The 24,492-nt window shown below is 41.5% G+C and overlaps 1 protein-coding gene across 5 annotated transcripts in view; it reads right to left on the bottom strand.

The window, feature by feature from the left end:
• Positions 1-5,443: 5,443 nt before the first annotated feature.
• Positions 5,444-24,492, bottom strand: part of KCNQ1 (potassium voltage-gated channel subfamily Q member 1) — a 336,822-nt gene continuing 317,773 nt past the window's right edge. For all 5 annotated transcript variants that reach the window (XM_032112787.1, XM_032112792.1, XM_032112790.1 and 2 more), the window contains one exon: positions 5,444-7,525. In XM_032112787.1, the coding sequence (XP_031968678.1) occupies positions 7,322-7,525 (204 nt within the window). In that variant the 3' untranslated portion in view covers positions 5,444-7,321. The remainder of the gene's footprint in view (positions 7,526-24,492) is intronic.

Here is a 24,492-nt window from a genome sequence, read left to right as displayed (position 1 = left end):
GGAAGGAGGAAAACAAAAAGTCAGAGTTGAAGCAGCAGTGTGAAGGAGTGGCGGAGGAAGGAAATGCTAATCACGGGCTGTGCCGTGCCAAGGAGAGGGGCAGGCACCGGGAAACATCCCGGGGCTCCAGCTCCAGTGCCACCAGAGCCAGCCAAAAGCCTTCCTGCCTTCTGCTGGCTTTGGACTGAGACCTGGGTCAAGTTGTGGAAGTGGGAACACCAGATGGAAATTAAGGTTCAGGACACTTCAGGGTACTTCAAAGGTGTATTAAGGCACTTAATACGTTTGGGTGCAAGAAGATCAAGCCAGGGCAGTAAAAATGATGCTCAGGCTGCAAGAAACAGGGACTGAAATGTGTGTGCTCGGGGCAGTACATTTTGCTTAATGACAAGACCTGTCTTTTGGTGCATCTTTCTGCTCCCCTGCTTCTGGTTTCTATCTTGCAGCTGCAGAGTATTCTCCCACTTCTCAGCACAGGAGAGAAAATAAATGGAAAATAAAGTACTGGCTTGATTGCCAATGAAATAACAGGGAAACATTCGCAACCATTTAAGCAAAGGCAGTATTTCAGATCTGCTCTCTAATGGCTGCAAGTGAGCACACATGGTGATGGCTGTGAGTCTGCAGCTTCTGCAGCACAGGCAGGGGAGGGATTCAGCAGGGGAAGCACATCTTCTGTCATTCAAGCCTTACAAGACAAGTTATGATTAAAAAGATGTTGTAGCTTGCAGAAGACTCCCTGGTGCAGCTGTGACCAGTCTTCATGGGGGTAACTCTTACCTGATCGTTCCCAAAAGCGATCTGAAGGACATGCATCCCTCTGCCAATCAAACCCACATAGAGTGTTTCAATGAACAGAAGGAACTAGGAAAAGGGACGCAACCAAAGCAAATTTGGGGGCAGCCTAACAGCTGAAGATGCAAAAGGAGTAAAACCTGAATCACATTTATGTTTAGGTTCCATGTATAGACAGCCCAGTTAAAAACCCAATTAGGCGACCATTAGGACTAAAAAATTACTAGGCAATGCTTAAACAACAGACCATAGTACCTCACAAACTGCTTGCAACCCTAATCCTTCACACGTGGTTATCATTCTTACAGCATTGGTACTGCTCGTATCAACTCTAACCTATTCATTTTTAAAAATTAATGATCAATATAATCCTAAGGACATTACATATAGCAGAACTGAAAACTGAATTTATTTCCTCAGCTTCTTTTTTTTATTTATTTCCCTGTAAGATTGCCTGCACAGAAAACAGCAGTGATGAATTTCAGCATAGCTGGCTTTAAAGGTTGTGTGAAACGCACAGGCACTGGGGGCTTGGTGTGTGATGCTCTCAGACTTGGGAAATTACAGCAAGAAAATCTCTATAGATTTGTCTGCACATCCCTGCTGGGAATTCAGCCCTCTCTGATCCAAGACAGTTCACTGAGGGCTGCCTAGCCCATTTTCTGCACCTGGCTGAGAGATTGACCAGCAACTCTATGGGGTCGTGGAAGCTTTATTCCCTTTGTTCCATGGGTGTCTGCCATGGAGAGCCAAGCTTGGATTAACTGAGCCTAAATCCCTGGGCAGCCTACCAGGGCAACGCTAGCTCTGAAACAAACGTAGCTCCAAGATGTTTTCAAGATTGGCTTTATGGATCAGCTCTTCTTAGGTGCAAATCCACAGGCAGAGAGCACAATGCCTCATGTCAGATCCCCGGGAATTCTCTCCCCAGAGGCAGCAGTTGCCAGCTCATGCGGGAGTGATGTGAACTTGGGCAGTGCCATTCTTTTGGGGCAGCCCTTCCCCAGCAGTGCTCCCCTGCCAGCGATGCAGACAATCTCTCTCTGGACACCACGCTGTGTTACAGTAACATACATGGACACGGTTCATAATGTGCCCATCTGGCACCTGCGTGTTCTTCGTTGCAGCATCGAGCATTTTGATGTTTTAACTCACTGTCATTGGAAGCAATGTGAGGAAAAAGCTATTTTCCAGGATCTTTCAATAGCTGATCCAAAGGCAAGGTGCATCACGCCTTGCAGGAGCCAACAACTCCCACGAACATGTCTCCTGCATGTCTTCTCCTCACCTCAGGAGTTAGCAGTGGTCTTCTACTCCAAAGTGAGGGGTTACATTTCTTCCAGACCTCTGTGTTTGGGCAGGGAGAGAGAGGACTTTCAGCCCAGTTCCTGTGAAAACAAGGTTAATGCACTCATGCTGTGTTTGTTTTGCCTCCCCCTAATAACTTTTGAACCTGTTGGCCTTGTTCAATTCAACTTGACAGAAGGATAGAGGTCTAGAAAATAATTAAATTCTCGTAAGTTTTGTGAAAATAGGCACTGATGTAGAAGACAGAGGGGCCTGGTGTCAATGTCCTCACTGAGTAAAGGCTGAACATGAACGCACATCTCGTTGGGCATCAGGGGAACAACACAGAAAACAAACCTGCAATCACAAAAGAAAAGCTCCAGCTGAAATTCACACTTCTTAGACATCAAAGTCAGACCACAGACAAGACCAAAAAAACCAGCATTCACAGAAGTCCTTGCTAGTTTCAATGTAACACCTTCTGGCTATTCCATGGGATCGAAAACTTGTTGGGATGTAGCTAAGTGTCACCTCCACTTTGTACTGGCATAACAACCTGCTGCCTTCATCACAGCTGCTGCTGCTGCTGCTCAGGAGACCCACGACACAAAACCTTACAGAAGCTATTTTAAATGAAACTGGAGGGCCTTTTAAAGGCCTTTGCTCTGTGTTGTGTGTGTGCAGTAGGTAAAGAAATTCCCATCACAGAAGTGGAATGAAATACCTCTAATCGTTGTGGCTTGAAAACGCAAGTGGCATGCAGGAATATTAGAAACCAATGATTTGAAAACAAATGGGAAGCAGAAACTTGTGAATTCACATGGTTTTGTGGCTCTGTGACCATGAAGAAAGCAACACTGCCTACACAACTGAGCCCAGCTTCCACTGAAAGGCCATGGAAAGGCATCTTTACTGCACATTTTCAACTTCCATAGGCTTACACTGAGCTGCGTGGACTGAGCAGTCCCACTGCAGGCAATACCCAACTCCAAGCCAACATAAATCAAGTGCACAAGTACATTTTCATAGGAGCTGCATCAAACCTTCAATCTTTTTCCTTTTCTTCTCAATGCCTCTCTTCTTCCCCAACCACCACCCCAGCAGTAAAACCCATCTCAGCAGGGCACATGAATATTAGCTTAAAACTGTTTTTACCTTTTCTCCTTTAAACTCCTAGAAAAGAAAATCTTCCCGTGTTTTACTTTTTCATTTTTCAAAAAGCAGCTTGTTTCTTGCCCAGATCTTTACAGCTCAGCGGCCTGGAATATTTCCACCTTCCTCAGAACTGATAGGTGCTAAGTCAGCCCAGAGGTTATCTGCTAGCAACAACCAACCTCAATTTGCTGTGGTGAAATGTCTGTTTAATCCACTGACATCCAAAGATATCTGCCTTAGCTACAAGTATGAGCATAGCAGTGGCCCATTGTGTTATTTGAAATGAACCTCCTTTAAAGCAGAAGAGTGAAAATGAGTGATGGCCAGGCTTCTGATCTCCTTTTGTAAGATACTGTGTGGAAGATGACCTAAAACCCAGCCTCCTCTAACTGTTAGTTTGGCAGCAGGCACTTCCAACTGAAACTCCTTGGGCTCGGAATAATTAAGGGTTTGCCTGTAGCAGGACTCCAGGGTGGGTAATTATTTATCTGAGAGTGGTACCTCCAGTCCCCAGAGGGCAGGTCCCTTTGTGTAGGCACTGAGCAAACACACAGAAAGGGGCCCTCCCTGTCCTGAGGAATTTGTGGTCCAAACAAACAAGTGAGCTGAGTGCAGGAGAGGGGGCAGCAGATGTGGCCAAGCAGGTGAAATGACTCGCCCTGAGGTCACACTGTAGATTAACGCTGATGCCAGGCAGTGCTTCTGTCTCTTGAATCCCACCACATTCCCCTCACCACGAGCCCAGGCTTTTGCTCATGGACTAAACCTCCTGCCCTGCACAAATCCTCTCCACCTTCTGTGAATCTTCCTTTCTACGAACTTGCACATCCTCTGCCTCTGCTGTGGGCTGAGGCAGGGTGAGATTTCATCCCCTCCTTCAGTTGGGCAGCCCCATGTTTTGCCTCCTCCCCTTTTCCCTGGCTTCCTACCTTCTGTATCTGGCATACATCAGGCACCCCCCTGCTAGGCTAGGGAAGCTGAGCAAGCTAACATTTTTTTAGATTACTTTTTTTTTAACTGACCTATATTATTTTTAGACAGGGATGAGGGTCTAGGCCTAACTTACACTAGTCTTAAAATGCAAACTGCTATTAAGCTGCTCTAAGAAAGAGGCTTCTTTTGCAGACTCAGATATATTTATTTTAACACAGTTCACAAAAACGGGGTAGAACTTTAAAGTCAAACCTTACACTTTCCTTTGCTCCCCTTCAAGATATTAACAAACATTTCATACCCACTTAAAAAAACCCACACTTTGGACAGTTTGACTGAACAGCAGACACAAGCAAAAGGGTTTTAGCAGAAACACATACTCACTGCATGCTGCTTTACTTCAGGCTGCTCCAGCACTGGACTGCTCAGCTCATCTTCCCTCTGCTGCTGTCCCACAGTGCTCTGTGCAAGAAAGATGCTGAGGCACCTGCTTCCAGGAGAAGTCATTGAGGTATGAAGCCCCAGCAGGGCAGATAATTCCAGTCAGTCCTCCAAGCAGAGAGGTCAGATCTGTCTCTGGTGAGCCCTTGGGGATGGCTGGCTCCAGGCAGCTGTGTGGCAAATTTGGATGGCTCATTTTATAATATCCCTCTTCAACAGGGAAAATCAATCATCTTCTTTTCCTTAGGATGAGGTGGATTATCAGGTTCAAAGTAGCAGATCTGAGAGCTTTGTACTTTCTGAAAGGATCAGCTGGACTCAGCTGAGGAATCACTGACCTCACAACTGGCCACCTGCCTCAAAAACCTGTAAAATCCGGTGATTCCGATGATTCTGTTAATGGAGACTTTCAGATGGTTATAGACCAACTGACTAGAAAGGGAAATTATGTTTTGCATTAAGTGTTTACTGTGCCAGACTGTTATCACCAAGATTAGATGTCAAACAGAGAATGGAGGGATGGTCTTGGGAACAAACAGGCAGGAATGGACACATTTTCTGCTTAAAACAATGCCTCTAGAAATGCACAGACCTGTCTGCTTCCAGCCAGGGCCACATGACACAACTTTCTCTCCAAAGCCATCCCAGCTGATGAAAGTCCAGATTTTCTTTTATTTCGTTAGTGAAGTACCAGCAGAAGTTTTACAGGCCTGCATTGCAAATAAAGGCATCAGTACACTGTACTGTGGGATAAGAGAGAAAAGAAAAGAAAAGCCAGCAGCTTTCTTGTGTGTATCAAGTGTCTGGATTTTAGAATAACCAAAAGACATGGCACTCTTGTCCTGTGTTTTATTAGGAAATTAACAGGCTGATTGATAACCTGAAATTACAAAGTCAATCTCATTTAAAAAATGTTCAAAATCATGAGAATAATTTTGATTTCTACGAAAACATAATGCCCAAATACAATTCTTCTTTTTGCCTGTAAATTTCTACACCTTTAACATTTATCTACTGTACAACAGAGAGGCTGGATAATTGTAACAGAATCTGTAAAGTTAAATACAGGATACTTTCTCTGCAGTCCAAGTGGAAGAGATGAAATGTTGGAAAGAAAGCCCAGAATGTGAGCAGCACTGTGAGAAGGTTCCCTGTGATCTCATTCACTATGCATCAGTTTTTCAGATTGCTCAGAGATATTACAGACTGGTAGTATTAACTGCTCTGCCAAGGTATGAGGCTTTAGGGCATCCACCAGGAGAGGGAGACCACTGTGAGGTGCAGGGCCTGCAGGGAGGGGAACAGGGTGCACTGGCTGTGTAGGATGCTCAAAGTGCAAGAGCTGATAAATCCATCTACATCTCTCTTTCCCCCAGCAGTATGAGCTACCACAACCACCACGTTGGACTGAAGAGCTCTTCCTGAGGCTGTCAGCTTTAAAGACTGACATGATTCAGGCACTGACTCTCGGCAAGGGCTTAGTAATTTCAGCCTTAGTAATCAAAACCCAACTCCTGCTCACATTGTGTGTGTGAGAACTCACTCTGAGCCAACACTGTTGGTTTCATTGCAGTCATCATGTGGGGCAGTGAGCTTCAGCCCCATGGGCTGTGGCTGAGGCCCTCAATTCTCTAAATAAAGAGCTGGCATTTGTCAATACCAACGCACTCTTGTTGGGAGTTGAGTTTCTCAAGACATCATTCATGGAAACATTAAAATTGTCATATGTGCTGTCTGGATGGGAGATGCTTTCCTGAATCGAAGCCTCGATTCCTGTAAGGATTATGGATGTTCTGTAAGTGGCCAGCTCAAGCGCTTAACCAGTGAAGTCCAGCCACTTCAGCCTCTTGTATTATTCTTGGCCTCTGTAAGCTAAAAAGCAGTACATTTAAGAAGTAGAAAGCCTTCCTTTTAAAATGCTATGTCAGGACAAGTACATTCAGACCACTGTGTTTTCTATTTATATATAAATTCTTTGGCAACAATTTTCTAGAAAGCAGAATGATTTTTTGCTATATAATACTTTATTGTCCCCCCATGAAAAACTGATATCTTAGAAAATCTATAGCACTTTCCACTATAAACAGTATTGTTCCAGATTAAGGATTAGTTCCTCCCTGAAGAAAAACAGATTTTAAAAATCTGGTCATTATCTGATAACTGTTTATATAGTAACACTAAAATAAAACAGAAAAAGAAAATCATTCAGTATGTGGTTTGTTATTGTCTAGAATGTTAGTGTGTGTTTATACAATAAAAACAACATAAGTTATCCTAGTTTGTTTTAAAAACCTTAGTAGCAGAAATAAATTGCTATCTGCAGATTCATAAACAGAATGCATTTTTTTCCATCTAAGTTCAAGTATTATTAGAATATTATTATTATTGTTATTATTATTATTATTATTACAGGAGCTCTAAATCCTTGCCATTTTGCCTGTCTTTACATCATTTTGGTCTTTTTGAGAAATAACAAGTTGAAAATATTTGTTCAGGAACAAAATCAACACAGAGCTTCCAGAAGTTTTGCCTGGTGGAAGACAGCCTGGCATTCCTTTGGCTACTGTGGGTAACTTTAGAAGAGTGGTGTAGATACAGCAGTTGCACAATTTCTTGGTTGGCTGATGAACTTCATTTCTCCCAGGTTCTCAACACTCAGTCCCATTTAGAGGAGTAAGGCAGGAAGAACCCAACCCAGACTCGCACCACATCAGGATATGTCGTCTTCATTTCTTCCCGGTACTGTCAGCTGCTCATAGGTGGGCAGGGTGTTGTTGGGGAGGAAAAGCTCTGAACCGACGTTGTGGTTGCCTCTCTGAGATGATCTGTTGTTGCCCTGATCCCCCTGCTGACGGGAAACCAGATGATGCAGCATGTCTGTGATGAGGTTCAGCTTCTGGTCCATTTGTGTAACCTACAGAGGCGAAGGGGAGAGGTGTTTAGTAACAGCATGCAAGGAGATTGCAACAAACCAGCTAATAAACCTGTAATATTAATCAGGATCACAACAACCTCGGTGAAGATACCACAGATTCACAGCTCATCGAACAGATCCTTAGAAATGTAATGCAATAGGTCAGGGTTGAATGAGGACAAGCTTGTTAATACTCACCTCTGGTATGTGCTTTGACACCCATTTCATATCTGGGCGAACACATGACAAATGGGATTTTAAAGGGATGTGCTGGAATAGAGAACTAAGTCCCAGAACCGAGTTTCTGTGGGTTTTGGTTGGGGTTTTCTTTTTATTATTGTGTCCATTTAAAAAAAAAAAAACCATGATAAACTTCTAGCATGCTTAAATGCCTTAATAATACCAATATGCTCTAGTGAATAACTGCTTGATTTGCAGCGATCTAATCTACTCTTAATCTAGGACTGAGTGATGCACTTTGTTACATTTGGGCTCAAATAACAGCTCAGGCCACAAAATGCCCATAGGTTTTTTTGCTGCCATGAGTGAATAGCAGCTGGGAGTGGGACATGAGTCAGTTTTATGCTCTCAAAACCCAGTGACACAGCATTCCCTAGGATTGCCATTTGAATGACGTGATCCCCAGCAAGACAGAAACCAAGAATTCCAAGATGGCTGAAAATCAATTTCTTGACTGGGGGACTCCAGGGGTTCAGCCTCTATCCAAAATGCTCATTTTCTTCTTTAGACAGAAGCTCCTTAAATTATTTAATTTCTCTCTCTTTTTCCCCCTTTTTTCTGCTCTTTCTTCTACTCTTTAGGAGAAAATACAATGAAAAATCTGATACCTAAGAGAGGTTAGGTTATGGCTGGTTTTTTGGCATATATTTGTGGTACTCAGAGGAAAATTGAGAATTCTAGGAGCACCACAAATCCAGTCTCTGGTTTCTTGTATCTCCCAGTCAAGAAGTAGCCACTGTCACCCCTTTTCTGTGGCATTGGGAGCCTCCTATCTGCACTGAATCTGAAGTACTGAGCAAGATATCTGAAGGGGAAGATGGGCACTTCCAACTTCAAAGTCCTGCCCACTCTTTAACCCTTGGCACGGCAAAAGCATTGAAGTTGGGCAGTAAGACTCTGCTTTATGGCCTCCTACTCCCTTCTTCCAGCATAATAAAAAGGCCTCAATTGTCATTGCAGTCTCTGACCCATTGATCCACAGGGATCCTAGAACACTGAGTAAATTCTAGGCAAAAAGATGTAATACATTTTAGAAAGGGAAAAGAAAGCAAGCAGAAAAAAAACCCGTGGTAGGAATAAATTGTTGCCTAAAATATCTGTTAGAAAGTAGTGAAAAGCACATAAAACTGCCAGAGAGAGCATGAGTGGGAGCAATTTATATGTGCCTGGCTCTCATCCAAGTATCACACAGGACAGCAAAAGACAGTAAGGCTGAGCAGAACATCAACAAACCTGAAGGATTTCAGCAGAGGCTAAAATGTTTTTCCACCATAGAGAAAATGCTGGTTTTTTTCAAACACTTTGTACAACTGGTAGGGAAGCAGATACAGTGATTTAAAAATATGAGGTGCCAGAGATTTATACTTTGCAGCTGGTTTTGAAAACATGAGGCGAAGCACCCTAGATGGTACATGAAACACTAGTAATTCTGGATGGAAATGGCTGTTGAAAGATGAGATTCTACAAAATGAGGAAGCTGAAGAACAGATAAGTTCAAGATTTCTACAAGGAAATACAGACGGAAAACTGAGCAGATCATCAGGTTTTCATTTCATCACTATTTATTCCCTCCCTTAAAAAAGGACACATTTTGCCCAAATGGTGCCCATTACAGATGGCAAACTCGTGATGCTCCAAGTGTCACAGTACAAACCAGTGGCAGTGAAACCTACAAAAATACCTCATTCCTGCATCCCCCACTGCCCAGGTAACATTTGCTTTGAGACAACTGTGCTGGAAGGACTGCAGTGAAAGCCTGCAGACAAACAGCTATCTTCAGAGTCTGAAGGACAACTCTTCCTTCTACAAGAAGTATCTTTTTGCTGACTATTCTAAACGAACTGGGGGATTTTTTATATGTATATATTCCTTAATTTGTGATTCCAGGCAGGGATTACCAGAGGAAACACAGACTGGAGATATATCTGGAAAATGTGCATTCATGAAACTCTTGCAGTGATGAAGTATTGAACATGACAGTAGGTTGGACAGAGATCTGGATAGTCCTTCAACAGCTGTGCATCTTGGTGATGAAGTACTGGGGAGAAGCGAGAAGTGAATATTCTTGCTGGGAAATAAACTCCCAGAGATAATTGTCTAATTTCTTCTAGGCAGCAAGGTCTGGCTGCTGCAGCTGTGGAGTGCTGGAGGCCCACAGAAGCAGAGGCAGAAGCTAATTGCTATTGAACTGAGCCATAGGAGATTAAAAGTAAAGACCTTCGTTGTCCATGCTCCTGCTCGTTGGGGTAGGGCTCTAAAGCCACAAAGCTTTTGTGGAGGGGGGTTCAGCAAGCTGGTTGTGTTTAGCTGTTGTTTAGTCAGTTTTGCTTTCCATTTCCCAGGGGGTTCTGTACCCGTGAAGGGCTTGCTCCAAGACACACTGAACTCAGTGGTAGATTTTGGCAGTCACAGACTCCCAGTGACTTCAGTGGGCTCTGTGCCAATCTTGGACTGAATTGTCAGTCCCAAAGAGTAACATATTCTTTGGATACTACAAGAGAAGAAGAGTCTGGATTTCTGTACATGGACCTTCTGCTTCTTGGGGCTCTATCAGAAAAGATGACATTTGCAAATGAGGCAGCAGTGGGACAATGGGCCCCCATCCTTGATTCTGCCAAAGCAGTATCTGCTTAAAGTATGAGATATTTTAAAGAGAGAAGTAAAAGCCACCAGAAGGCAACTTCTACTGTCATCACAGGTCTCTGATGTACCAGAAAAAGAGTCTTGCTGGTGAACAGCCTAGTTTATTATCATGCCCAATCTGCCTGTCATCATCCAAACACACATCCTGAAATACATCATTCACTTGTTTGCTGCAGAGATAATTGTACCCACTAGAAAAATGTCATTGTGTGCAATACCCTTTTTATTAAGCCAGCTTTACGCACTTAGCATGGAGAAATGTATCATCTCCCCTGAATCATACTTTCAAACACATTTACTTGATTAGAAATTAGCTCTGATGCCAGAACGAATAAAAGTAAAGCAAACAGAAGAAATGCTGATGTTGCTCTAATCTTAACCACTTTGAACAACTCTGATCTCTCTACTTAAAACAGCAAACATTGTTAATTACACAGAAAAATAACTCAGAGTGATTTGTTTCCTTTAGGAAAAACTAAGTAAGTTCTTTGTAGCTGATTTATGTTTCATTAGAAGCATGATGTTTGATGATCAGATTCTTTATATGCAAATAATTTCCTTTGTATTTCACAGTTGTTGGGAAGAGGAAGCAGTGTTTGAGACTTCAGAAATGACACACCACAGTTATTCCTAAGTCTTACCGAAATACTGTATGAATAAAAAATTTTTCCATCCTCTGAGTTAAGTTTAAAAAAAAATAAAAATTCAAGGATCATAGATTGAGCACAGATGGAGAGAAGATTTAAACACGTTTTGAATGTAGCTCTTAGAAATGAATAAAATCCCATCCATGCAGTGCACTGAGAAAAAACCAACCCAAAACCAAATAGTTCTTCATAACAGCTGAAAGGTTAGCACACAAATCTTAAATGGCACATCATGAGGCAAAGTTATAACACGCTGTTATAATAGTGTCTTTCCATCTTTCCTGCAGGCTCCCTTCAGGTACTGGAAGGCCACAAGTAGGTCACTCCAAAGGCTTTTCTTTTCCAGGCTGAACAATCCCAGTTCTTGTAGACTTAGTGACATGCATTTATAAAGGTAATAATATTTGTAAAAGGATCAAAGGCATTCCAGGAGGTGCTACTGAACAAGACAGAGACTGTTCTCGCTGAGAGAACAAAATAATTTTCAATTAAAATTGTCTATTATTTTTATCTATTAAAATTCCACAAATCTTCATGCTATATTAACTTGAAACACTTTGTAATTTTAAGCTTTCATAACAAGTTCATGGTATGATCTGGAACATACTATGTAACGATGAATTTATTTCCTTGCTTTTAAAAACAAAAACAAACAAAACAAAACGAAACACAACACAGAAGCCTGGTTGTCTCCAGGGACAGATGGGTAATGGTCTCTTTTAAGCTCAGCAGTAATGGAGAACTAAAGGGTAGCACTTTGGAGACCTACTCCCAAAACTAATTATAGGAATTTACCAGGAAAAGGCAATGACAGACACAATTACAGACCCGGGTGGAACAGTATTTTCAGCCACGGAAAGCTGAAGGACAAAACTTTGAATTTGGCATAATTTCGGCCACAAAGACCACAAATTATTAATAGGTTATTCCAAATATTCCTCCATGCTCTGGAGAGATCAAGGTTGATTAATGCTGTAGATTAAAGCTGTCTCATCTGCCCTTCATTCTCATCCTCAGAGATTTTAGAAATAAATATTAAGGGTAAAAATCATATTCCCTTCGAACAGAATGGTGTTTTATAATGACCTATGTTCTTAACATGGTTGTGTGATTAAACAGATTATTTGTCCATAATGAAGAGAATTTTTATCAGTGCATTGCTCACTCAGTGGGTTTTGGGGGGCTGTCCTTGTTCTCAGTAAAGGGAGCCAAGCATGAAGCTGCTAAAGGAGAAGAGGGAAACCAGGATGCAAGCAACGCTTGGCTGAATGAAAATGTGATAAAGGAAAATTTCATCTGCTTTTACAACATTAAACTCCCAAGTCTGCTGCCCTGACTTAAGTAGCATTCATTCCTGAGGGTGCAGCATTTCAGCTCAAAGTGAACTAACTCTTAAAGGCACTTTTTCAAAATAACCAGAGAGGATTGGGGAGACCTTAATGTATTTATCACTCCTGGTGGCCTGCTGGTAAGGAGGATCCTGTTGCTCTGCAGTGTAGCAAACTTCTAGGGGAAAAAAAATGATGCTTTCTTTGAACATCTCTCCATATTGTATCAAATCCCTAATGTGTTTGCTGTTCAATACCACACTCAGTAATAAGCTAGCTTTATCTTTCATAAAAACACACAAAGAAGTCCTTTCTGCCAACAAAATCATCACCAGGCACACCAGTGACTCAGCTGGAGAGAAGATGAAAGGCAAAAAACATTCCAGAACTTAAGATACCTGTTAATGGCAATGTTATGAAGGAATGTATCAGTATCCAGTGGTACTTAACAACAGTGAGTCTGTTCCAGAAGAAAATGTGTGGTTATAAATCACGTTTGTCTTTGGTGGGATTCTTCCTATTTAAGTTCTTCAGAATATTTGAGGAAGCTTCAGAGAGCAGCTTCCCTGGCTCCTCTTCTTGCTGACATCTCAACATTTCTAAAAGTAAATGCTTTATTTTGGAGGGGCCTGCGGACAGGGACAGGTGCAATGTTAGGAGTGGCTTTCTAGAGGAGCTCAGGGATAGGTATGGGAATCTTCCCACAGAATTTATTTTAAAATTTCTCTGTAACAGTGTCAGGAGAGACCAACCATTTCAGTATTATTAAAGAAAGTCTCTTTCTTCAGGTGCATGATTCTTCAAAAATCATGGAATGTGTCTTCCTGCCATTTGCAACACCCAAGATCCCAGATTCTTGCAAAACCCCCTATCAGAACTTCTGGCTTCGATGTGTTTTATTTTGTTGCCTGAGATGAGGCAGCAGTTTTGCTGGAGGCTTTATTCCCACCACTGAGGTGTTTAAAGAAGAATGTAATCTGCATGAAGGAAGATTTCTTCTGCAGACTGTCTGTACTTTCTCTTGAGAGCTGGCCAAAGAAGAAAGTATGTCTGTGGTGTCCAGGGGAAGAAGAAGTGGAGCCAGTGAAAAAACACTCTACTGTAAGATTGATCATTGCTCGGAAAACATGAGAGCTGAGCTTCTGAGGAACAAAATTACCAGGTTTTGAAGGTTACATGGACAAGTCTCTCTCTAGTCAATGAAAATATTATATGAATGCTGTAACCACTGTCTTAACTGACATATAAAATGGGTAACTTTCAGACAAAAAGCATCTTTGGAAAGACAAGCACTTGCTACACCCTGAGTTCTAAAATCAGTTCTCTTGCATAAAGCTATCAGTGACAATCTCTGCTTTGAGATACTAAAAATTGTCCTGTTTTTTCAATAAACTGAGACTGCTGATGCTCTCATCTTGTTGCGTATTTTTATAGTAAAATATTTATCTTACACTTCTCAAAAGCATAAAAAACCACTTATTTTTTGTAGTAAGAGCCCTTGAACAGCTGCTGAAAACTCACCATTGATTAGGGTGTGCTGCTTGTGCATTCAACAGAGGGTGATGACCCTGGGGAGAAAATTCTGAGTCGCTGAGTCAGGATCAGAGCTCAGCAACAACCAGGATTTATAAACCAGTTGCTGGCTCCAGCAACTTCTGATTCTCCAGAAGTTATCTTCATATCAGTGAACTATTACGAAGGGCTTGACTTGTACAGTAAATTCCAAGTGTACTGTCTAGAATCTCAGTTTTGTCACACATTTTTTTAAAAATTGTTTTGTGAATTAAAACAAACGGGCAACACCAGCATGTGGCCATTTGATTACTGACTGCAACACTTGTGGCACTTTAAAGTAATTTTGGTTTGTTTGAAGAAATTTTTCCTGGTTGTGCAACACAAGATCTTGGGTAGCAAATGCTCAAGCTATAGGAAATGGGAGAAATTACACGGTTGATTTATGCATTCGTTCTTTCCACTAGGATTGGGAAAGCAATTTTGATAAGCAAGTAACTAAACTGCAGAGAATTATTTTCCTTTTCCAAATGTTCCTTTTCTCCAAGAAAAGCATGTTTTTCTGAAAGCTTCCTCAGAGTTTCTGGAAATATGACATCTCTGGTTAATTATTCACTCAGCTGCACTTCTTTCATGATTCTTAGAAGAGCGTAGGCTACAACTATAATGCCATTTTTCAGATTAGGTGTCTCCCTGAATTATATTTGAACCCGATGGTAGAAAGAGACATGCTCTGATGGGGTCAAAACCAAAAAACTGATATGAAAAAGCCACTTCAGTAATATATGATGGAATAAATAATATAAAATACAGCAGACCAAATACAGAATATTAGCAGCATGTTATCAAAACTATCTCTTCTATGATACCGCCACTTTTCCCTACAAAGAAACAAGTGGCAACAACGGAAGTTGTGCTTATGTAAGAGAGCAATTCCTTTATAAAAGGAATAAAAATTATGAGGAATAAGTAGAAATCAAAAGTTACAAACAAGTTGGTTTTTTTTTTTACAGGTCACCTTCATAAGATTATTTGTCTATAACTTGCTGCTTGACTAACAGAAGCAAGGTAAGATGAATACAAACCACTCCTTCTAACAAGGACGTTGGTTAGGGTTTTTTTGCTGGCAAATGGGAGAATTAAACTACAGGAGAGTGAAATGGATTTGGTCATGGACTGTTAGAGAGTACAAGACCTCGAAAAGTGGAAAGATTTTGGGACAGTACTTCTTTTAAGCATTTTTTTTTTCTGGGTTCAGACTGGAAGAGGGGAAATTGGGGCTAGGTATAAGGAAGAAATTCTTTGTTGTGAGGCTGGTGAGGCATTGGAATGTGTTGCCCAGAGAAATTACAGATGCCTCATCTGTGGAAGTGTTTGAGGCCAGGTTGGATGGGCCTCTGAACAACCTGGTCTAGTGGAAGGTGTCCCCAGGGCAGGGGGCTGGAACTGGATGATCTTTAAGGTCCCTTCCAACCCAGACCATTCTATGATTTTATGATTCTTTTAGAAGTGGAAAGGATTCAGAAAGGCTTGAGGGTAAAAATGTTGGAAAGGGATGACCTAAAAATGCTAGTAAGTCAAGACAGAAATGAGGACAATGATGGATGTGGCTGCAGGAGATGGTCAGAAGCAGAGACTGGAAACAGCTGCCACTTGAGAAGAGAGAGCAGAGAACTGTGGTCTCGGTTCAGCGCTTTTGTTGCTGTTATTAACAACTTGCAAAAATATTTGGCTTGTTTAAAGCACCCAAACTGCTGGAAATCAGCTTTTCCTGAGAGCCTTTCCTTAGCTCTAGGTGTAGTTTTGGGCCACAAGGCCCTGCTGCTTGCTCACCACTCCCCAGGCTCCCAGGCCAGTCCTGCTGGCCTCCCAGCTCTCAGTCCATGCCCAGATGTGTGCAACGCTCGCAGATCTATCTGGCATCCAGAAGGCTATAGCCAAGCAGTTAAAATTTGTGGTTGACTCTTGTTTTAGATAAATCAGACGAGACTTAAAACACATGGAAATTTTTAAGTTAGAACAGCATCCAAAATCTACAGTCTTTGGCCCAGCACTGCCTCAGGATACAGCTTTTTTTTTTTTCTCTAAAATATTACAAAGGTCAGATTTTTTTTTTTTTAACCCTTTCCTCTAAATTAACAGTGTATCAGTAGATAAACAAGGGAGCTTGGAATATTTTTCTCTCCTTGCACGAAGCCAGGAAAGTGAAGTTGAGGGTCTTGCCTCTAAATATAACTTTTATCAGAAACTACTAAAGATGATCAAATCCCCCTATCCTATTAACTGAATTCTCTGATATTTTCAAGAATTAGCTTATCTTCATTAACTATAGCCCCACCTTCAGGAAACAGTATCTCTTTGACCAGACACAACTTTCCTCTGTCTCTGTTTAAAAATAAGTCATGAGTTGGCAAGAAGGGAGGGGATTCTTTCTTTACAAGTGAATCAATGATACCAGAAGGATTAGAAGTTAATGTATCTACAAAAATTGCTGGATATCTATCCAGCACCATAATCATAAACAGCTTCTTAAATTATGCTTAAATTGAAATCCATCCTTATGGAGGATGGGAAACAGGCGTGAGATAACCAGAAATACAGTGGAAATACAGATCAAAGAAACCAGGAAAAAAAAGCCCCTTATCTTTGTGCAATAGTTTGCATAGAGTTCTAGAATAAATGGCAGTCATGTGCAGGGCCAAGAGGTGGACTCTGATGACCCTTAGGGGTCCCTTCCAACTCAGGATATTCTATGATTCCAGGATTAGTGCATCTACAGCACTGTGCAAGCCAAGGTGCACCTAAGCACAGCAGGTAAATCCTGTTATTGCCAGCACAATGTGAGGGAAACTGAGGCAGTACAGTCAGTGACCCACCTTCAGATACAACAAACGTTCTTAAGGTCAGCTTGGATGAGCTCTAAAAAAACCTTAAAAATATTTTCCCTGTCCTGGGCACATCTTCCAATCTCAAGGAAAACTTCAGAGCACATCTCTGGTTTTTATTATTGAGACAGAAGGTTGAAGAACAGGTTGCTTTCCCATTCTCAATCACATTCTTGTTCGGCAAAACGTTTCTCCGCGGGGTCCTTGAGGCTGAGCACCCCGGTACCTGTCTGCAGAGTAAAGAAAGGCTCTCTGTTTAGCCAACAGGCACTTGTACTTCAGATGCTTCAGTCCCACAGATGTGAAGAAAACTCCCCGTGGTTCTTGCCTCTGGAGGACCCTTTCTGCTGGCTTAACTGTGGCAGTACAGCCTCTGAATATCACTCCATATTTTTCTTGTCAGAAGTTTGGCTGTCAGACAACAGCTTTCCCCTAGCTGTAGATTCCCGTTCCCGGTGTGGAACAGTGGCATATTTACAACACTTTAAAAAGTGAAGAGTACAAGACCCAACTGGCATAAAAATATGTCCAAAACTCTTCTTCACAACAAAATAAACCCCAAATCAACCCAACCCCCAATGTTCCCCTCCCCCCATTAAAGAAAACAAAAGTGACTAATCTTGACCTCTCTCCAAAGGGGAATGTTTTGCTTCTTGAATCCTTGGCTCTGGCTCTCATATGATACTGGGACTATGACTAATAACCTCTTGCCAGAGTACTGCTGATAATTTCACCATTGAGTAGCTGTTCTCATTCTGGGCCATCATAGTATGCACTTAAGTTGCCAAGATTTTATTTTAAAAAAAACGAAGAATAAGATATACACTCATAATCCCCAGTGTTAGAAATACATTTTTCAGCTTTAACTGTAAGGTTTTGCCTGACAATTTTTCCTCCTTCCTCCAAACTGTTCTTTTTCAGATGCCTGCTACGAAATGGTTCCCTTTTTCCTTTCTTTCCCTCAAACACTTTTTCTAATTCAAAGCAGATTTGAGACTGCTGCTCTTTTTAAAGCAAATCTGCCATGTATCATGTCGTGTTAGGTCAGCACTGCTTATGTTATGTTTCGCACTTCAGCCAAATGAGGCATCTATGCTGCTTTTCAAAGGGAATAAAGCCAGACTAGGTGCAGTGGCCTTTATGGCTGGAATAGATCCACAGGTTATGGATCTGATCTCATGGCATGGCACAGGGAAGGACACCATTATCTGCCTTTTTTGCTTAAAAAGTTAAAAACCAAGATAACTTCAACTGTTATCTCAAAAAAAGTGTTTTCTTTTGCCAGCTTCCTTTTCAGCATCCATAATCTACTAATTATTTGTAATTTGATAGTTACTATATGGGCAAAAAAGGGCATAAACCCCTTTGTACCTACAATGAGCTTAAAAAATTAATCACCATATGATGACTTCTGCAGCAATCAAAAATGGAAGGGGAAAAAGAGTGGGGGAGAGAAAAGGAGAGAAGCAATTACAACAACAGTGAGTTTTGAGTGAGTTTTCCCTGAGGGCTGCTGGTAATTAAACTAACGGCAACATGAATCTCTGTTTGATGTGGTCATGAATTTGTTTTCAAAAGAAAAATCTTTAAAAAGATTCTTTCAAGAGAAATTTTTAGAGAACAAGCTCAGCATGAATAATTAGACCAGAAATACTTTGATAAATATTATGATGGAGAAGTCATTTATGGGCCATGGCATCTGAAGGTTAGAAATCCTGGTGATAAATAAGGTGGCAAGTTTGCACCCATTTTGAACACACAAAACCAGGGCTGTGTTCTTGTTTGCTTGAGCCTGCTCCTCAGAAAGGAGGCGGCCTCTTGTTTTGCCATTGCATTAAGCTTTACAAAGACACAGATGCAAGACAGAAAATTTCAGTGGGAAAGCTCAGTGGAACGAAAGAAAACCACACACAATTCCAAAGGCACTTTTCATTCCCAGGGGCTGCACAGAGATCAGAGGTGAAATTCAGTGGTGATAAAAAGTCTGTGAGCCCACTCTACTCCCCCAGCCTTTCCAACCATCATTCAATTCTGCTGAAATCATATCCCTGGAAATATCTCCTTCAGAATCCTCTAAAAATAAAACCACTTGCATTTTGTAGAAATTTAAGCATCCAGCAAACCCCACTGAAATCCAGAGAAGATGCAGGTGCTCACCCTCTAAAATCAACTTGGACATCCTCAAACCACATTTCATTCGTTTACTGAGCGCTTCAAAAAGTGGAGGCAGATACAATCAATCACAAGCCAGCAAATAACCAACGAGTGAAGGAGAATGTAATATATTTACCAGAGGAAACCCATGTTTACAAGGAAAAGAAACCGCTTGTTGGCTGTCATGGTATTATTCATAAAGGCAAACTAGGAGATCTTATGGATACCAGGAGCAAAACTACAACAAAGGCAACCAACTGCTAATGAAGAAGGGTTTTCAGTCAAATTTCATGGGTCATACAAAGTCATTACCATGCCTGCAGGAGTTCAACAGCTCTGCCAGTTGAATTTGGGGGGGACAAAGTGGTTATTTTGTTACGCATTTTGTAGTTTTAGACATTTTTCTTTAAATTTCCAGTTCTGAAGCCAACCAGCTATGCAAGAATATCAGCTTCAATTTCCAGAGTTAGCTTCTGACCAACTTTATTGCAGAGGAAACCTTGAAAAGAAGGTCTTCTGTATACACCAAGGTCTCAGAAAGTAGATTTTAAAGACCTGTATCTGTTCCCTTTTTTCCCTACTGCTTAAATACAACCTTACAGTGTTAAACCAATTTCCCAACACTTTGGAGGCTTTATACATTTTGAAAACTAAGAGACAGATCATTTGGCAGCTACTGGTAACAAGTTCTGCATGGGTTAACTTTCCCAATTGCTCCCACTGCAGGTTTCCCTCAGGTTTTGAGTCAGTTAAAATATCAAGGCTCTTTTCCATAACATTTTAAGCTATAATGTCTTCAAAAGTAAGCAAACGTTTCTGATAAAATAACATGCGTGAAAAATGTAATGGATGACAAAGGTAACAAAAAATCCTTAGTGCTTTTCTTTGTCAGTAACTTCTTCTAGGAATACAGCCAGGCTGGGCATTTGTTTGGACTGGTAAACCATGACTCAAAAGTGGATCTCTTGGCAGCATAAGCAACTGCTCAGTGATGGAAGCAAAAAGCTCACAATCTTTCCTAGCTGATTAATCATTTTGACAGGCCTTCTGAAGACTAAATGATCTGCCCAGCTCCAGATGTTAGATGTGCATCCACCTCTTATTCTTCTGGTTCTTAGGCAGTAGCCTGAATTGTTCATTCTCAAGATAATAATGACCATTTACTGTTCAAAACTAAAAAGGGCTTTGGGCTTTGTAATATTATATTATGATAGAGGAGGCTACTGAACAAGATCACACAGCACTAGAGTCTAGACATGATGAAATGCTAGAAGACTCTTCAGGCAGAGGTGGTGACAGTCTTGAGCACAAAGCTTTGTGATGTTTCCCTTCTCCATTTCCACCTCCTACCAGAACTGTTATCAATTGCACAAAGGCGGAGCAGGAACACGTGGCTGGCTCTCTCTCATCACGCCCCTGCCATCGAGGGCTGCACTAACCCCCGTTAAATCAACAACAAAATGTAGCTTCTCAGTGATGGGAGGCAGCATCTGTTTCACAGCACAGGGTAACGCTCCTCAGCATTTACAGACAGGAACAAAAAGCAGCAACACAGTGAAAGCAGGGCAGAACGTCACGGTGGCAGAGAGAAGGTACTGAACCCTGTCTGAGACAGCCAGAGAGTGCTACGGGATCTTCAGTGGCTGCAAGTCATGAGAGACACCACTTTAATTGTCATGTAAAGGGTCATCCTCCACAGAGGGACCAAGTCTGTCTTGGGCATCTGCCAGGAAGGACTTCACTGACAGTGGCACTCCAGGAAGGGAACACCAGAGAATCAGCACCCCGTGTCTGAAGCAAGCTGAGCCTGCTCCTCCTGGAGGTTGATCACTGGTGTTCACATAGGCCACACCATGCTTTACTTGGAAGATCTGGGTATCACCACAAAAACTGGTTTAGCTGCAGGCATTTCCTATTTCCCCTTGGCATATTTTCCTTAAATGAGTGAAAGAAGTTACGCTGAAGTAATTTATTTTCTTTTTTCTGCTAATCTCTTTTGTTAAGTAGTATTTTTGCCCCAGCTCAATGGAGAGAGTAATCAATTACACAGGAGAAATTAATTCACCCCTAATCACACAACCTTTGAAAAAAAGTTGTCCTATAGTACCTACTAAGGACTTTACAGATCAAAATGCTAACATAGTTCTGAATTAATAAAGATTTTTTCATCCATTTTCATGGATGGCTTTATGTGATTTGACTAACAGCTTTAGCTGTGACACATCTGCTCTGAAATGTGAAAGGGCTTTACTTCAGTCTCAAACATCACAGCTCCTTTCAGGTGTAAGATGCTGCTGTTTATAGTACCTGAATTGTTGATTTATATTTTTATGGAATCATAGAATGTCCTGGGTTGGAAGGGACCCTAAATATCATCTAGTTCCAATACCCCTACCATGAGCAGAGACACCTTCCTCTAGACCAGGCTGCTCAGAGCCTCATCCAGCCTGGACTTGAACAATACCAGGGCCATCAAGAAATAAACTTCTCAAGTTCTTTCTAAGTTTTAAGATAAATCCAGAACAGCAGTGGGAATAACAAAAATTATAAAAATAACCAAGTGCTTCTGTTTTCATTTTTGACCTCCAAGCCTCAGAATGCTCTATCACACACAGTATTCATGGCTGAGGAAATGGAAACAATAGAAAGTGAAATGACTTGCCTCAGGTTTCTGCAGAAAACGATGTCAGAGCCAGGAATGGCACCCACACCACCTGAAACCCTGACAATAACCACACCAATGCATCTTTCTAGCATGGACATGGACTGTCATGATGACACAAGTGTCTGACACTGCCTTTTAAAAGCTGATTTTCAGAGAGGACAGAGGAGGTCTGGTTGCACTTACTCCTCTCTGGCTCAGGGAGCACTCACAGTGCACACGGTCAAGTGAGTAGACCATGTGCGACCAGCTCTGATATGCATTATTTATACAACAGTTCTACTGACTTAAAAACTAATGAATCCACAGCCTGCAGATGATGTGCAGACACACAGACACATCATCACAAATATAACTTTATCTTGATTCTTTGTGTTTTTTCCCCCTGCTGCTGCACAACAGAGCATCTAGTACAATAGCAAAATAAGCCTCTGGCTAAAGCGTAATCTTGCTTAAATCACAGCCTTTCTCCAAGGCAACTGACACACAGAAGTAAGTGCCATTTTCCAGGGAACCATTTCTACAGGAATATTTCACACAGAGGAAACGCTGTCAAGCTTGTTTGCAACGCAGTGCTGCAAAATGCTCCACACTTCCCTTACTCTCTGAGTGCCCTCGACTCCTGGTGAGCTTTTCACTGAGGAAGATCCATGTATTTGGATAGAAGTGAAACACATAGTCTGTAACTTTGCACAATACAAGTGAAAGCACAATACAAGAGGTCAAAACGAGGTTTCTCTCCTTATGTATTGTAATTATGGTCTGTTTATAATTCTACAGTTAATTTAGGGCTTGTATGTCCCTGCTGGACAAAGCAGCTTGCCCTGTGTGGAAAAGGACATTATCTCAATCTTTGCAGACTGTCCCTGAGCCTACAAACGCTTTTGTTAGTACAGTGAACACCTGTACTAATTACGCACTTCACTCACTCAGGGGTCACTGCTCATGGCAAAGGTTTTAAATCAGCCACCCCAGGAGACAGACATCATTATATTTCTGGAGCAGTCATTCCAGTGCTGCAAAACTGGGCAACCCTGGAAACAGATTCACACTCTGAAGCCTCTAAAGGTGAAAGACTGAGATACCCCATTGCTGGACACAGAATATTGGAATGAACAGAGAAAATGAAGAGAGTAATCAGAAACTGTTGTTGAAATCTTAAGTTTAGCAATATTTTTAGTGATTCTGTGATTCTTCTGACTTCCATGTAAATAATATTTTTTTCCCATCCCTCACTGTATACCAATACCTGACTCAGCAAGACTTGTAAGCACGTGAGAAGTGTAAAATAACTTAATTTTGTTCACTTTGTGATTATCACGTGCTATTTATGCACCTACAGTTATGCTGGAACTCAGATGCCAAGGTCAGCATTCATTTCTTTCATGGATGTAGCTCCCCATGAAGTCGTGTTCAGTTCTTCTCAGCGAGTCCCAGTTCACACTGATGCTAATCAGTGCTGGTACTTCCCTCAGCTCAATATGCAAAACTTGCAGAATCAATGGCATATTATGTGAAAACCAGCATCTAAGTGGCTGTAGGGGGCAGAGGTATCTGCATTTTACATTACTCTTCTCCTAATCACTGCATGTAAAAGCTGTCAGCAGGTTTGTCACTGGGAAATTGCAGAGCAGAAGGTTACTTTGGGTAGGTGCTGCCTTCAACTAAACACACCCAAGGTGTCATGCTGTCCTCAGTATACAAGTAACAGCATCTACCCAAGGCAAGGAGCACTGGGGGCTTGGGCAGAGCTCTCCATCCAGGTTTTTGCAGATGCTCTGCACCCCCGTGCCATAAATGGGGCAAATAAAAGGGAAGCAGAGGCAGGATTTGTTCAGAAATAGCAAAGAACAGGAGCCAGGGCAGAAAAATAATGGAGCCAGGGCAGAGAAGGAATCCTTGAAGTATTTGGCATTTTCACAACTGCTTCCTATGTGAATGCTAAAAAGGTTTTCAAGGATGCAAATGACCAAATATACAAATTCTTCCTAAAGTGCCTAGGAACTCTAACACTCAAGCTAAGGGCAACGAATCAATATATTTCCTATCAAATTAACTCCTAACTCTTTAATCTGTACTTCATCTTTACAAGCGCACAGCATAAATTTTCATGGACATGTAGATGCAAATTTTTTCTTCCATTTGTGCGACCCTTTTCAGTCAGATTCATTAGGCAACGTTAGAAAAACAATAATGCCTTGAGCTCTGTGTACTGCATGAACCTCTCTCTCCCCCTCCGCTGACTCAGGAACGGGACATGTTTTGCAACAATGTCGCCTAAATATACAATAGTCCCAGTTCACTCCTCTTTCACTCCAGAGTAAATGAGGAGTAAACTTATTGATGTCAATGGGATTAAGGTAATATAAATGCCCTGAAAAGATGGATCACAGTTAGCACTCAGAAGAGCACACTCTAAAGGTTTGTCCACTTGCACGCAACATATCCCCTACAGTAATAGAATATAGTAAATGACACATATCACTGCAAAGAACTCCTGTGACTAAATGGTGCATTGTGTAAGGCAGACCTTTCTTCAGTGCACAGAGACAGCCTTTTCTTTTACTTCTTAAAACCCAACCCTGTCATGCAAATTCTAGCCAAGCCTTCACTGTTCTGTTATTTAAATTTCTTAAACCTTCACAGCTTCATAGAAAACATACTATTAAAAAAAAAAATCCAACTTTAACAGAAAACACCAAACTTGGCAGGGTGTATTCAGACAAACTATAGTTTTGGAAAAGAAATTGCAAGGTTTCTAGCATACACTGTAAAAGTAATGAAAACCAAAAGGTTATCTGAAGTGTAATTTAAAGAAATGTGTTTGCATTGTATTCAGATAAAACAATCCTGAGGCCATGTGTAGAAGTCCTGGACTGCAGGACAGTAATGAGTT

The sequence above is a fragment of the Corvus moneduloides genome, chromosome 6, assembly GCF_009650955.1.
Source record: "Corvus moneduloides isolate bCorMon1 chromosome 6, bCorMon1.pri, whole genome shotgun sequence".
In the NCBI taxonomy this organism is placed as follows: domain Eukaryota; kingdom Metazoa; phylum Chordata; class Aves; order Passeriformes; family Corvidae; genus Corvus; species Corvus moneduloides.
The sequence above is the reverse complement of the archived record's forward strand: the minus strand, read 5'-3'. Positions and strand labels throughout refer to the sequence as shown.